The following is a 15,788-nucleotide window of genomic DNA, read 5'->3' as shown; positions in this document are numbered from 1 at the left end:
TACCCTTATGGACTGGGACTCCTAGAATAAAAGTAATAAAATGTATATTTTTTAAAAGCAGAACCTATTTAATAGGTTATTGCCCAATGCTTTGGGTTCTGTGGATATTTGCTTTTTCCCATGTGTGTTTGATTTTTTTCTAGTTTGTCTGCCTTGCCTCTCTCCTTTCTTTTTTTTTTTTCTTTTCTTTTTTTTATGGATAATTGGTCAATTTTTTTCTAGCAAACTCTAGTCACTGGTAGTTCATGTACATCTTCATTGATCATCTTATGCTTTTGAGGGACAATATTTTGTGGGAGGTCACACATTCCTTCACTCTGAACTGGCCCCTAGTAATAAGGGAGAGGAACTTTAATTATGACTCAGACTGCTAAGATTGACACATAATTCATGGGGAGGGGGAGAATCATGTTATTTAAAAATTACAGTCCATATAAATGTTTTCAAGTTAATGCATTTTAGGAATATAATAACATTACAAATTAGTAATAAGATTCCAAATGTCTTGATTTCCATTTTTGCATTTATCTGTTAATGGCATCATAACTTTTTAAGTTAAAACTTGCAGGAGCTTTGCCAGACGACTTTTAATTCCATTCACTGCCTATCAGCTGGGTCTTGTCTATATTAATAAGCTGGCCATTTGTTGCCTCAACAACCTTCTTCTTAATATTACATAATTTCAAAATGTTGCCACCCATATTACCATATTGGCATTTTATAACCCTGTGACATAGTTAAGCAAATATTATTTTGCCTATTTGACAAATGAGAACATAGGGCACAGTGAGGCCTGTTCTCTTTGCTGAATTCAAATAGGTAATCTGTGAACTGACCTAGCACTAGAACAATCCATGTTGAGTAGCATGTGCTCCATTGCCTTGCTGTAACTGTGGCCTCTATCAGTAATGTTTTATTTCTGGACTTGAAGTTTCAGATTTTATCCTTATTGTAACTGACTTGAAGTTTCAGATTTTATCCTTATTGTAACTGACTTTTATCCTTATTTTCACTTAAACATAATTTGTCATAAGGAAGCCCAGTGCTGTAACAGATAATGGTTGTTACAGGTACCTTCCAGTGACCATATTGAGAAAAGTTGAATCACTGGGAAATAGAAAAGTTGATATTCTCTGTAAAATCTGAAAGTCTGTAGTATTTTTTTCAAAGCTGAAAATAGCAAGAGACTAGATGGCACAAATACCAGTCAAAGAAAGCTTCTGGGTCCAATATGGAATTATTTTAAACTTTCTTGGACCTTCTTTCAATGCTAAATTAACATTTGCCTTTTTTTTTTTTCTCACATTTTTTACTCTATGCTTTTCATAACATTTCTTTACAAACTACCATAAATTTAATATACTGATACCTTATGGACATGAGTATTGTCAAGACATGCAGTAGGAGCTTGATTAATTAAACTCACCATTCCATCATAACTATGAAAAATGATGTCCATTTGAGAAAGGGCCTTGACTTTCCCAGCATGAGCTTTAATATGAACCCCCTTTGGGGCATCCATGCTTAGACTTCGTGTGGGAGATTCTAATCTGAAATGAAAGAAATAAATCAAGGAAAAATAGTATTTTAAAAAGCCACTCCAAGAATGCCTCAATGAACAGCTTAGCACAGAAGATATAATCAGTAAGATATATATAGTACTTTCACATCATTCTTGAATGCTAATAAAATGTACATTATTCATTTAAAAATCCAGAAATAACGTGTAGTAAAGAAATTCACTTCCTATCTGTGAGAGTCTATTGAAATAGTATCCTGTAAAAACAGATAAAACAGTAGAGAGCCCTAACCTAATGCAATAACTTCAGATGGCATGGTTAAGCACTCTGGCATTCCACACCAGAAGAAAATGCTATTTGTGAATAACTAATTTTTTTTTTTTTTTTAATTTTAGCTAAGGCACAAACTTGTCTGGAAAAAAACAGACAAATTTAAGGGCAACATGTGCATCTGCTACATGTTCAAAAACAAGAATGTAAGTTAGGCATTCAGATTTGGTTGCTTTTTTTAAAAAAAAAAAATTAGAAAAGTTACAGGGCAAATACAAAGATTTCTTTTGGAAAAATATTGAATTGATGAAGTTAATAACACAGGATGGAAACTGACCTCGGCTGGCTTGATAGTGTACTCATAAAATTTATCAGAATATCTCTGTGATTAAGTCAAACATAATAGAGAAATTCTAGTAATATATGTACCAGAAAAAATTCTCCTACTTTTCTCTGCCTGCGAAACACTGAATTTCCACCTGATGGCACAATGTGAATACTTGAAAGATTTTTCAGTTGTTCCAACCCAACCCAACTCCAAAGTTCGAAAGGCTAATTGATTGACATGTTTAAAGGTCTATGAGAGGGAGAACAGAATAGAAAATGGTCTGCATCCTCCAGGAGTGTAAGATTAGAGTGCAGGTGGGTCACTGAGAGAAAAAAGGAAGTGATGAAGAAAAGAGAAGTACCCTTTTGTATAAAATACAAATATGCTATTGGAATAAATATTTAGGGGCGGAGGCTTTAGGCTTGGGGAGGTGCGGGGGGGAGGGGAGGAGGCGGGGAACCCCTTCCCAAGCCTAAAGCCTGGGGTGGAGGCTTTTGGCTTGGGAAGGGGCTGAACTTGGGATCAGAGGGAAGGGGAAAATATCAGTGGAAACATATCCTCAGGTGAGAATAAAAAGAAAAACAAAGAAAGAAATGTCATATCCTATGAAAGACACATCTTGAGAATGCTTAAAGAAAGTTGTCATGTTTTCATGGTTAAGGGACTGGAGTCTGTGTTGATGAAAACACCTTGGCGGCTATGGTGACTGGCAGTGGCTGCAGCAGCGGGGTGATGGGGCTGGTGCCTTCCCCTGATCAGACCCGTCACCTCAAGCAATGGGAGGCCAGACTGCAGCTTAGATCCACTCCCAATGGGGAGCGGGCTTAAGCCATCTGTAGGACATCCCCTGAGGGCTCCCCGTATGTGAAAGTGGGAAGGCTGGGCTCAGGGATCTCTCCCCAGTGCATGAATTTCGTGCACTGGGCACCTAGTACGTATGTGTATGTGTACCTGTATATATAAAGAGCCAGGGCCGTCACATCTCAAACAACCGAACAAACAACCGAACAGGCTTAGTGGGGTGACAAGGCCAGCAGGCGGTTAATGAGGGATGACCAAATGACTAAAAAAGCAGGCTGTGTGGGGTGACCAAACAACTGAACACCAGCCTGTATGAGGCTACCAGGCCAGCAGGGAGGTTAGTGAGGGATGACCAAAGGACCAAACAGCAGGCTGCATGAGGTGACCAGGCTGGCGGGGGGGGGGGGGGGGGGGGGGGTTTGTCAGTGAGGAGTGACTAAGCTGGCAGAGGGGAAAGTGAGGGGCGACCAGACCAGCAGGGGAGGCATTTGGGTACGACAAGGCTGGTGGGGGGTGTGAGGGACTACTAAGCCAGAAGAGGGGGGGGGGGTAATTAAGGGTGACCAGGCCAGCAGGAGGGGGCAGTTGAGGGTGACCAGGCCAGCAGGGGGGACAGTTGGTGGTGACCAGGTTGGCAAGGGGCAGTGAAGGATGACCTGGCCGCAGAAGGGGGAAGTGAGGGGCAATCAGGCCAGCAGGGTGAGGGCAGTTGGGACGACCAGGCTGGTGGGGGCATAGTTAAGGGCGATCAGGTCAGCAGGTGGAGGCAGTTAAGGGTGATCGACATGCAGGCAGGTGAGCCAGCGGTCCTGTATTGTGAAAGGGGTGTCCAACTGCCGGTTTAGGACCGATCCCCAGGATCTGACCTAAACAGGCAGGCAGACATCCCCCATGGGGTCCCAGATTAGAGAGGGTGCAGGCTGGACTAAGGGACCTCCCATCCCATGCATAAATTGTGTGCAATAGGCCTCTAATATAAAGAATAAATGTCTAGGTGAAGTAGGTGATTTTATGTAAAAATATAGCAAAGTTTGAGAGCATTATTCTAAGTGTTATGAGACAGTTACAAAAAGACACATACTCTGTGATTCCACTTTATGAGGTACCTAGAATAGTCACTTTCATAAAGACAGAACATAGAATGGTGTTTGTCAGGGACTGGGGGGAGGAGATTGATAAACTTTTTAATGGGCCCTGGCTGGGCAGCTCAGTTGGTTAGAGCATCACCCTGATACACTGTACATCAAAGTTCCATGGTTGTGGGTTCAATCCCCAGTTGGGGCACATACAAGAATCAAGCAATGAATGCATAAATAAGTAGAACAACAAATCTCTCTTTCTCTCTTTCAAATCAAGCAATAAAAAAAAAGTTGTTTATTGGAGACAATTTCAGTTTTACAAAATGAAAAGTTCTAGAGATGATGTTTGCACAGCAATGTGAAAAGTTCTAGTGATGATGGTTGCACAGCAATGTGAATGTTCTTAATACTTCTGAACTGTACACTTAAAGGTATTTAAGTTAGTAAATTTTGTGTTATATTTTACCACACTTAAGCTATACTGTATATACGTCATCATTTTTCCAACATTTTTTTGCAAATATGAATTTATCATGCATTTGATTTATTTCATATTGCTCTTTCTCTAATATTACCCAATGATACTTTTTTCCCATTGATTTGTAGACAGAGTGGAAGTGGAGAGAAGGGGAGAGAAACATTGCTTGGTTGCCTCCTGCTCCCACCCTGACTGGAGATTGAACTGCAACCGAGTTACATTCCTTTGATCAGAAATCCAACTTGTGACACTAACCACTGAGCAAACTAGCCAGAGCTACAGTACATGTATTTTATTAAATGTTTTATAAATTGACATTTTCAAGAATGCTTTTTTTAAATTTCAAACTCACAAAGACACCATTTTTTTCACTAAAGGTGCAAATATTTTGCCCTGTTTACAGCTGTATTGGAGATGGGTGGCATAACAAGAAAATATCAATTTTTTCTGTTAAAAATTGTAAACAATTTCAGGAAACTCATGCTAATACTTTTCATGGAAAAACGATGGCTCTGTGAAAGACACAAATCATAAGCCCACGGCTTATGAACTAAATGAACTAAAATTTGAGGCATAAGTTGATATTCCTGGGTCTCCCAGAGAAGAAAGGGCAGTCCAGTCAGATGGGACAACCTGTATAGAAGGATGGAGTGGGGTGGATGGCAGCATTGAAATCTGGGAGGACAGATCAGGCAGGGGTGCTGTGAGGGCTCAAGGCTGGACAGCCATCAGGAAGAGCTGGTAACTATGGAAGAAATTGAAGCAATCATCAAAAAGCTTCCAGCAAACAAAAGCCTGGGACCAGACGGCTTCACTGGGAAGTTTTACCAAACATTCAAAGGAGAACTAAAACCTATCCACCTCAGACTATTCCAAAAATTCAAGAGGAATCTCATTCATGAAGCTAGAATTACCCTAATACTGAAACCTGATAAAGACAACACAAAGAAAGAGAATTGCAGGCCAATATCCCTCATGAACATAGATGCCAAAATCCTCAACAAAATTCTAGCATTACATCAGAAAGATCATACACCATGACCAAGGAGAATTTATTCTAGGGATGCAAGGATGGTACAGTATCCACAAATCAACAAATGTGATAATCATATAAATAAATTGAAAGATAAAAATCACATAGTAATATCAATTGATGCAGAAAAAGCATTTGACAAAATCCAACACCCTTTTTTGATTTAAAAAAAAAAAAAAAACCTCAGCAAAGTGTAAATAAAGGGACCATAGCTGAACATAATAAAAGTCTCATATGACAAACCTATAGCTATCATCATCTCAATGTGCGAAAACTAAAAAAGAAAAAAAAGAAAAAAAGAAATCACCTAAGGAAAGGAACAAGACAGGGGTGCCAACATTCACCATTCCTGTTTGATATAGTACTGGAAGTGCTAGCCATAGCGATTAGACAAGAAGAAATAAGTTACCCAAACTAGAAAAGAAGAAGTAAGACTGTCATTATTCAGAGATGACATAACACTATACATAGAAGACCCTAAAGACTCCATCAAAAATTATTAAACTTAATAAATTAATTTGGCAGAATTCAAAATTAAACCCCAGAAATCTATGGCTTTTTTTTATACCAATAATAAACTCAGAGGAAGAGAAACTGAAAGAAAAATCTCATTTACCATTGCACCAAAAAAAAAATGAAGATACCTAGGAATAAACTTAACTAAGGAGGTAAAAGACCTATATGCAGAAAAACTACAGGACATTGAAAAAAGAGAAAGAGGAAGACATAAAAAGATAGAAGAACATACCATATTCATGGATTGATAGAATTAACATCATTAAAATGTCCATACTACCCAAAGCAATCTATAGATTCAATGAACTCCCCATTAAAATACCAACAGCATATTTCAAAGATCTAGAAGGAACTCTCCATAAATTCATCTGGAATAATAATAATAAAAAAGGCCTTGAATAGTTGCAGCAATCCTAAGGAAGAAGAATAAAATAAGAGGGATCTCAATACCATATGTCAAGCTATATTATTGTACAAGCCACTGTTCTCAAAACTGCCTGGTACTGGCATAAGAACAGACATATAGACCAATGGAATAGGGTAAAGAACCCAGAAATCAACCCAAACAACTATGCTCAATTAATATTTGACAAAGGAGGCAAGAGCATACAATGGAGTCAAGACATTCTCTTCAATAAATGGTGTTGGGAAAATTGGACAGATACATGCAAAAAAGAAACCTAAACCACCAATTTATACCATACCCAAAAATAAACTCAAAATGAATAAAGGACTTAAACATAAAATGGGAAACCATGAAAATATTAGAGAAATCCACAGGGAGGAAAATCTCAGACATATGCCGAAGCTATATCCTCACCAATACAGCTGCTAGGGCAATAGAAACTAAAAAGTTAATAAACAAATGGGATTACATCAAAATAAAAAACTTCTGAACAGCAAAAGAAAGCATCAACAAAACAACAGAAAGCCCACTGCATGAGAGAACATATTTGCAAATGTTATCTCAGATAAGGGTTTAATCACCAACATTTACAGGGAACTAATACAACTTAATAAAAGGAAGATAATACAATAAAAAAATTGGCAACAGACCTAAATAGACACTTTTCAAAAGAGGACATATAGAAGACCAAGAGACATATGAAAACATGCCCAAAGTCACTAATCATCTGAAAGATGCAAATCAAAATGACAATGGGGTACCATCTCACACCTTTCAGAATGGCTATCATCAACAAACCATCAAATGACAAGTGCTGACGAAGAAAAAGGATCCCTTATGCACTGCTCATGGAAATATAGACTGGTGCAGTCACTCTGGAGAACAGTATGGAGTTTCCTCAAAAACTAAAAATGGAACTCCCATTTGACCCCACCCAGTAATCCCACTTCTAGGAATATATCCCAAGAAACTAGAAACACCAATCAGAAAGTATATATGCACTCCTATGTTCATAGCAGCACAATATGCAATAGGTGATATTTGGAAACAGTCTAAGTGCCCATCAGCAGATGAGTGGATTAGAAAACTGTGGTACTTCTACACAATGGAATACTATGCTGCTGTAAAAAGGAAGAAACTCCTACCATTTGTAATAACATGGATGGACCTGGAGAACATAATGCTAAGCAAAATAAGCCAGTCAGAAAAAGGTAAATATCACATGATCTCACTCATTTGTGGAATATAATGAACAACATAGACTGATGAACAAAAACAGATTCAGAAACAGAGAAGCGTCGATCAGACCGTCAAACCTCAAAGGGAAGGGGGAGACATCAATCAGAGGACTTGTCTGCATGTATATAAGCATACCCAATGGGCACAGACATTCGGGGCAGACAGAGGTGAGGGCACGAGTGCAGGTCTGTGGCGGGCTGCGAGAGGGGATAAGAACACATGTGTAATATCTTAACCAATAAAGAATAAAACTCTTGTGGGCAAAAGAAATCAATCTCGTTACAATTGCTAAAATATTATTCTAGCACGTAGCCAGGTGTCTTCTATAAATGAGTATGTTTATATTTGAACAACATTTTTACCTCAACTCCTGAAATGGGTCAGCTGTTATGAGGGGTGTTTCTACTGAATGTTCAAAAAGAGCTCCTTCAGGCCCTAAACAAAAAACAAAGATTCATCATCTTACAAAAGTAAAATTAGTGAAACATCAAACAGAATATTTAGACTATACAAAAGCACAAGTAAGTTCTGATCTTTGTTGCTGAATTTGTGCAGATGTTTGAATTGCAGGAAAAAAAGAATAGGCATGTCCTGGCCAGTTGCTCAATTGGTTGGAGCATTTCCCCAAAGAATGAAAGGTTTTGGGTTTGATTCCTGGTCAGGTCACACACGTAGGTTGTGGTTTTGATCCCCAGTTGGTGGGATATGTATGAGAAACAACCAATCAATGTTTCTCTCTCTCTCTCTCTCTCTCTCTCTCTCTCTCTCTCTCTCTCTCTCTCTCTCTCTCTCTTTCTCTCTCTCTCTCTCTCTCTCTCTCTCTCTCTCCCCCTCCCTCCCTCCCTCCCTCCCTACTTCCTTCCTCTCTCTAAAATCCATAAAAACATATCCTCCAGTACCTTGAACCTTCACGAGCGAGATGTGAGTGTGTGGAGGCTGGGTGTCCCCAAAGAGACAGAATTCTCTTCCTCTGATCCCCAGTGGGGGGTCAGACTTACTCAAATCTCAGCATTTCTCCAGGACCAACCCACCCACTCACATTCACCTGTCACCCAGCTGCCTTCTGGTTCCAAGCCTGCACCTCTTCACTGGACTGGTGAGGGGGTTGTCAGTGTTTTGCTTCTGGGCCTACTTTCATCTGTGTATTTGAATTCTTCCATTGTGATGGGCTACTCCCTGGCTGTGGTCCTCACTCTCCAGTGGCCATGGGGCCTTGGGGAAATTGTTACTATATTCAAAAGGATGCATTGCAAAAATCTCCCAAGGCAGGCCTTTTGGCAATTTCACCTCTCAGCTTTCACCTTTGCTGATCTTTGTTATTTCAACTATCACAATGTGGGCATCTGCAAAGATGTTGCCATGCTGTGGAAGCTCTGACCTTCTTGACTTAATACCTGGAAAATTGATTGTACACCTCTTTCCCTATGCTCTGTCATGCCATTAATCTCACAATAAGAAAGAAATAACATAGAAGTCCACTGGTGAGATAAACCTTTTCTAATCACCTGGCTAGTTTTAGAATTTAATCTGTGAGAAAAAGATTTAAGAGGAATTATAACCAAGAAATTGTGAGATTGAGTTAGTTCCACAGCCTGGCGAGTGAATGAGGTTGTCCTCTAGTTTCTCAAGAGACTCACAATATAACTGAATATTATATATGAGCTTTCACATTTTAATTTACCAAACTCTTAAAAGGAATTAAGCTTTATTACTATCAATACCTTATCAAACATCTACATTTGCCTTGGGAGTTATGGAGAAAGGGAAAAACTATCCTATATAATAAAAAACCAGTGACCATAGCATAATGACGGGAATGACCTCTCGACCAGTCCCTGAGGTGGGGGACCAGCGAGGGGAACCAGGGGGGTCGGCAGTGGAGGTGGGGCAGGACCCAGGGCCAGCAAGGGGAACTGGCTAGCTGGTGGGCGTGGTGGGGAGGGACCAGGGACTGCCAAGTGAGCCAAAGATGAGCCTGATAACAGGCTGGGCCTGGGGACTCTACCCACTCATGTTTTCATGTGCTGAGCCTCTAGTTAATTCATAAGTAAAGATTACATCAGCTTAGCCAGCATTTAATGTTTGAAAACTTCCCCCCTTTGTTCAGGTAATACCAGTCACTGAGAGTTATATGTCTTTGGGAAACTTTAAAGTTAGGAAATGCTAATATTTCACATTACTAATTTCTAAATCCTGGGAAAAAGAGCCTAGAGAACTTCTGAATATAGAGAAGTTCCAGGCAGGGAAGAAGTACCCATGTAGAGGTATCAAAATATTACATACACATTCTAAACTGAGACTTACTCCTCAAATGTATTCATTTTACTTGTCCCAAAATAATATCCACAAAATATAAAGTTAAATAATAAATTGTTATTTTTCCCACTGTGAGAATCTTTAATGTGAAATTTATTCTATGAAAATACAGGGTGTGTGTTTTTTAAGATTCTGTAATAAAAAAAGAAAAACAACAAAAAATTATATCCTTCAGTGTGGATTAAAAAAATAGGCACAACTGCTCTCTTGCTTTTCCAATTTCAGTAAGTTCCTATAGACATATGCTTTTAAACCAATTCAAAATATGCAGGCTTATTATTATTATCCCAACCAGTAATCAAACCCACAACCTTTCAGTGTTCCAATTCACTAAGCCATCTGGCCAGGGCTCAGACTTATTTTAAATGTGGGAAATGATATAAGCCCTTAAATTGAAAAAGAAGTAATTACAGTTGAAAACTGCATGTCTGTATCCTTTAGATTAGGGGTGTCGAACTCAATCAGAGAAGGGGCCAAAATCTAAAATCCAGCCTAAATCACGGGCCGAATGGTTTACTGAACAGTCATAAACTGTCATTGTGATGGAAACGCAGCGGAGTGCAGTGATGACAGGGCGGTGCGGGCCACATTGCAAGGCCTGGCGGGACGGATTTGGCCCGTGGGCCTTGTGTTTGACACATGTGCTTTAGGTAATAGTCGTTTGACTCATTCTCTAGATTTTATGTGTAAAAATTGTATCTTGTGTCATTTGTTTCTTAAAACACATCAAGAAATTAGAGGAAAAATAAAAAATTTTAAATATTGAAAATTGACTTTCTAATTTCTAGGAGTCATGTTGTTTTACTAGACTGAGAATTGAATTATACACAAGACATGGTGTGAGTGGAGGCGAAGAAATGCAAAGATGACAATGACATGTTCTTCAATATACCTAATTAGTTTGATATTCAGAACTTTACAGGACAGGTGAGATTATTTTACTGAGGAGGAAATTGAGGAATAGAAAGGTTAAGTTTCCTAAAGTTACACAGTTAAAGGGCAGGACTGTGATTTGAATTCAAAATCCATACTTTTCATCTATTTGCTATAAGATTTGTTATACATAATTAACAAATACTATATAATGGAAAGCAATGTGCCAGTAGGAGTGTGCAACTAAGTTATTTTGGGTATCATCAGCAGGGGAACATCACTTTAAGACAGGGAAGACTTTCTATAGTAAAATGCAATTGCCTTGAACCTTAAAATAAATAGACATTTGTAACTATATGGAGGTGATAGACAATAATTTTCAAGAAAAGCAGTAGTGCAGGAGCAGGAAAATGTGACCAGTGTATAGGAATGAATGAATAATCCAATTACTAAAAAAATAAAGAAGTCAACATAGAAATATTTAAAACTAGATGCCTGATGCATGAATTCGTGCTCAGGTGGAGTGCCTCTGGGTGGCCTGAAGGGATCAGGCCTAAACCCGCAATCCAATGTCACCTGCAGCTCCTACCTGCCAGTCCTATGCATCCTGGCCCCACTGTGCCTGCTGGGGCTTGCAACCAATCAATCCTGATCAGGGGAGGCTCATGCTGCCTCAGCAGTGCTCACCAATCATGAGCCCTGTGACTAGTGCCCTGCTAAGGACAGTGGCCTGCAGGATTGGGCTGAAACTGGCACTCCAACACCTCCCAAGAGGTCACAAATTTTGAGAGGGCGCAGGTCAGGCTGAGGGATCTGACCAGTGCATGATCGGGCTGGAGAGGACCATGGAAGGGCTTCAGGGCGTGTCCAGTCCATCTCACTAAGTCCTGATCAGCTGGAGCCCAACAGCAAGCTAACCTACCAGTTGGAGCATCTTCCCCAGAGGGTCAGTGCACGTCATAGTGACTGGTCAACCAGTTGACTGTCTGCTGCCTGGTGGTCAGTGCATGTCATAGCAAGCGGTTGAGCAGCCTTAACATATCATTAGCATATTACACTTTGATTGGTTGTTTGGTTGTTCTGCTGTTTGGTCTATTTGCATATTACCCTTTTATTAAGTATACTGTATACTAATAAAAAGGTAATATGCTAATTATACCAGATAGAATGGATGTCCTTCCAGACAATGCCACAGTGGCGGAGCCAAGGTAGAGCCAGTTAGAGGCGATCAGGCAGTCAGGGGAAAGCAATTAGGGGCAGTCAGGCTGGCAGGGGAGCAGTTAGGAGCATCAGGCAGGAGGGCAAAGTGGTTAGGGGTGATCAGGCAGGCAGGCAGATGAGTGGTTAGGAATGTCCGACTGCCAGTTTAGGCCCTATCCCGCAATTAGACATCCCCTGAGGGCTCCTGGATTGGAGAGGGTGCAGGCCGGGCCAAGGGATCCTCCCCCCATGCATAAATTTCATGCACAAGGCCTCTAGTATAGGATATTGTAGGCATACACACAGATTTAAGTAACACCACTTTGCCTATACATACTCGTCATGATTTACCTAGGTCCCTGTTCCTTTCCTGAACTGTGCCTCATTCTTAGGGTTCACCCCTGTTTTAGGATCTGTCTCTGGTTTAGGTCCCTCTCCAGACTTGGGGTCTGCAACTGCAAAAAACTTGTTCCTCTCCCTCTTAGTCCCAAAAAGAATTCAACAGATATTTTCACATTTTGCAGAATTTCCTCTTTAGAGAATACTGAAAATGATTAAATGTTTATTTTTTAATTTACTCATGTACTAGTTTTGATACTTACCATTGAAAACCTGGTGAAAGTTTCCCAGACACCAACTTGAGCAAAGTCAGCAGTCTTTCCTGATTTAACAGTTCACATTTTCTCCACAATACTACCTGTATTAGTTTTGTCATTATAATTACTGCTTTTCTAGTAATTTTGTTTAAATATAAAGACATAACAAATGCACAATTCTCATTTAAGAAATAAAAGTATGTGGCAAATAAGAAAATTGAATTAAATTAGCAAAAAATGAAAATTCGAAATAACAAATCAGATGTGATAACATGATCAACACAAAAACTGTAATCAGCTGAAATAAAGGAATACAAAAGCGAAGGTTAAAACTGTATGAAAATAATATTATAATTCATGCAAATTATATTTAGATAAGAACAGATCCTCATATATGCTATAATATAACATACTCCTTAAAATATCACCTAAATGCCCAGGTGGCATAGCTTAGTGGTTGAGTGTCAACCTATGAACCAGGAGGGCATAGTTCAATTCCCAGTCAGGGCACATGCGAGTTGCAGGTTAAATCCCTGTTGTGGGGCATGCAGAAGGCAGCTGATCAATGATTCTCTCATCATTAATGTTTCTATCTCTCCCTCTCCCTCTCCCTTCTTCTCTGAAATAAAAAATAAATACCATCTAAGTGAACCTCAACAATAATGGTAACCATTGCGTAAAGGAAGACTATTTTAAGCGTCCTTTCTAAAACAAAGAAACTATAATGTATTTTGATTTTAATTTTAATTTTAATTTTAGCACAGTTTCAATTCTTTTTCCTCTAAGAAGTGTAATTATTCTAATAGTGCCAGTGGGACTATTTACAAGAAAATATAACTCCATAATTAGACTTAAATGTATGCCAATTACCTTCTAATGACCAGAGTCAATGATAGAGTGACCTCATAATGACAATGAACTGTTGACAGACATAAAGTCTACAAATATGCATTATCTTCTAATAAGAGGAGAAATTTCTCTATCATTGAAATTGTTAATGCCCAAATTATATGAACTTGATTATGTCATTACTCTATCCACAAAGTAAATATGCCTTAGAACTTATTTACATATAATAAAATAGATGTTTCCTAAATGTTTCATAAAATGTTTCTCAGTAAGTGGTTGTTGATCTTCAATTAATTATATTTCTTTATGTTTTTATTCATATTTAATATCCCCAACCAAGACTATATATAAAAATATAAGTGATGTAACATCTGCTCCTTTTGGAAAATAGAGATATTATTTAAAATTATATAAATTATAAGGGGAAAAATTCCACTATAAAATTTTGTCACATAAATCATGTAGTAAAATGACCTTGTCTAGTATGACCCTGTATAAGTATTATATATACCAAAAAAAAGTCCTGGCTTATAATATTAACCTTTTTAAAGAATATATCATCAAGATCAGACATGGTAAATGATGTGGTCATTTCTACTATCAGTAGTATTTGAATGGCACCATTCTTTTCTGGATCCTACAACAATTTATGATAAGTGACACTCATGTGAGGAACTTTTGTCAGATTTTGGTACAAGAGGATTGAAATAGTGGTAAAGCAGTTGAAAAGTTCATGGGATAGAGCCCAGAAATCATGGAGGTCATAGACAGAGCCCAAAAACTAGAAGGGAAATTTTCCAAGTTGCTCCATTCTTTCTAACATACTGCTACTCCTGGATTTTTCAGTTACAAAAATGCACAGAGTTCAATATTAATACCTCTGTTCAAACAGTGAATAACACATGTCCAGACATATATTTGATTTTTGTATTTACATTGATAACTGTTTATTAAGATTAATTCCACATATCCATTGAGTATTTATGAACTGAAATGGGCATTTTAATAGGGAGGGGGGGGGAATTCTGTTGCTCCCCTTTACAGTCAAACTTCCAAACAATGTCTGTACTACCTCCTAGTCTATTCACTCTGCCACCACTACAAATTGTCCTTTGCTTAAAACTCCAATGAAGCCGAAACCGGTTTGGCTCAGTGGTAGAGCGTCGGTCTGCGGACTGAAAGGTCCCAGGTTTGATTCCGGTCAAGGGCATGTACCTTGGTTGTGGGCACATCCCCAGTAGGGGGTATGCAAGAGGCAGCTGGTAGATGTTTCTCTCTCATCGACGTTTCTAGCTTTCTATCTCTCTCCCTTCCTCTCTGTAAAAAAAATCAATAAAATATATTTTTTTAAAAAGTCCAATGAAAATGCTCTTGTTAATATAATAATGACATCCGTGATAATAAATCCAAGAGTCCTCACCTTTCCTGGATCTCAAATTCTGGGAACACAGTGTCTCTCTTGGGACTAACAAAAGACCATTCTGACATCCCTCCCACTACATTGTCTGTCAAAAACTCTCTTTTGGTGACTACTCTCCCTTTAGATGTGCTCTAATGTTGGCATCTCTGAGTTCACTTGATTGATGATGTCCTCATGTGTATCTCTATTCTAGATTGCTGCTCTGAACAATAGGTACCTCACTTATCCAATAGCAGGCCTAATATATTCACTTGGCTTGTTCACAGATATCTTCTATTTATATATCTAAAACATTAACTGTTAATTCTCTCTGCCTTACAAACGTATTCTTCTCCTCCTCAGTCATCTCCATTACCCAGAGAGTAATGACATCATCCAGATAGAAATATAATCTTTTCCTCTTTGATTCTCTCCCTGGATGCCTGACACCCATTTGATTTATGTGTCTCTATATGTTAATTCTTAGTTTGGAGTCATTAGCTTCCTCCTATGACCATCTAGGCCACATCAACATCATTTATTGCCTGTACTATATCTCCCATTGGATCTTACTGCTTCCATTCTTTCCTCTAAACAATATATTCTCCCTTGCAATAGTCATATTGATCTTGAAATGTATAACAAGCCAAGGAGTATCATGTTCCAGACCACATGTGTCAAACACAAGGCCCGCGGGCCAAATCCGTCCCGCCAGGCCTTGCAATGTGGCCCGCACCGCGCTGTCATCACTGCACTCCGCTGCGTTTCCATCACAATGACAGTTTATGACTGTTCAGTAAACCATTCGGCCCGCGATTTAGGCTGGATTTTAGATTTTGGCCCCTTCTCTGATTGAGTTCGACACCCCTATTCCAGACAATCCAA

General features: G+C 39.0%; 1 protein-coding gene across 3 annotated transcripts in view; it reads right to left on the bottom strand.

Moving 5' to 3' along the window:
* SGCG (sarcoglycan gamma) overlaps nt 1–15,788 on the bottom strand; it is a 69,791-nt gene that overhangs the window by 1,483 nt on the left and 52,520 nt on the right. For all 3 annotated transcript variants that reach the window (XM_036456240.2, XM_036456241.2, XM_045588610.1), the window contains 2 exons: nt 8,033–8,105; nt 1,427–1,550 (listed from right to left, as the gene is read on the bottom strand). In XM_036456240.2, the coding sequence (XP_036312133.1) occupies nt 1,427–1,550; nt 8,033–8,105 (197 nt within the window). The remainder of the gene's footprint in view (nt 1–1,426; nt 1,551–8,032; nt 8,106–15,788) is intronic.

Source organism: Pipistrellus kuhlii, unplaced genomic scaffold, assembly GCF_014108245.1.
Source record: "Pipistrellus kuhlii isolate mPipKuh1 unplaced genomic scaffold, mPipKuh1.p scaffold_m20_p_3, whole genome shotgun sequence".
NCBI classification, from domain to species: Eukaryota; Metazoa; Chordata; class Mammalia; order Chiroptera; family Vespertilionidae; genus Pipistrellus; species Pipistrellus kuhlii.
Note: the sequence above shows the minus strand (reverse complement) of the source record. Positions and strands in the feature narration are given on the sequence as shown.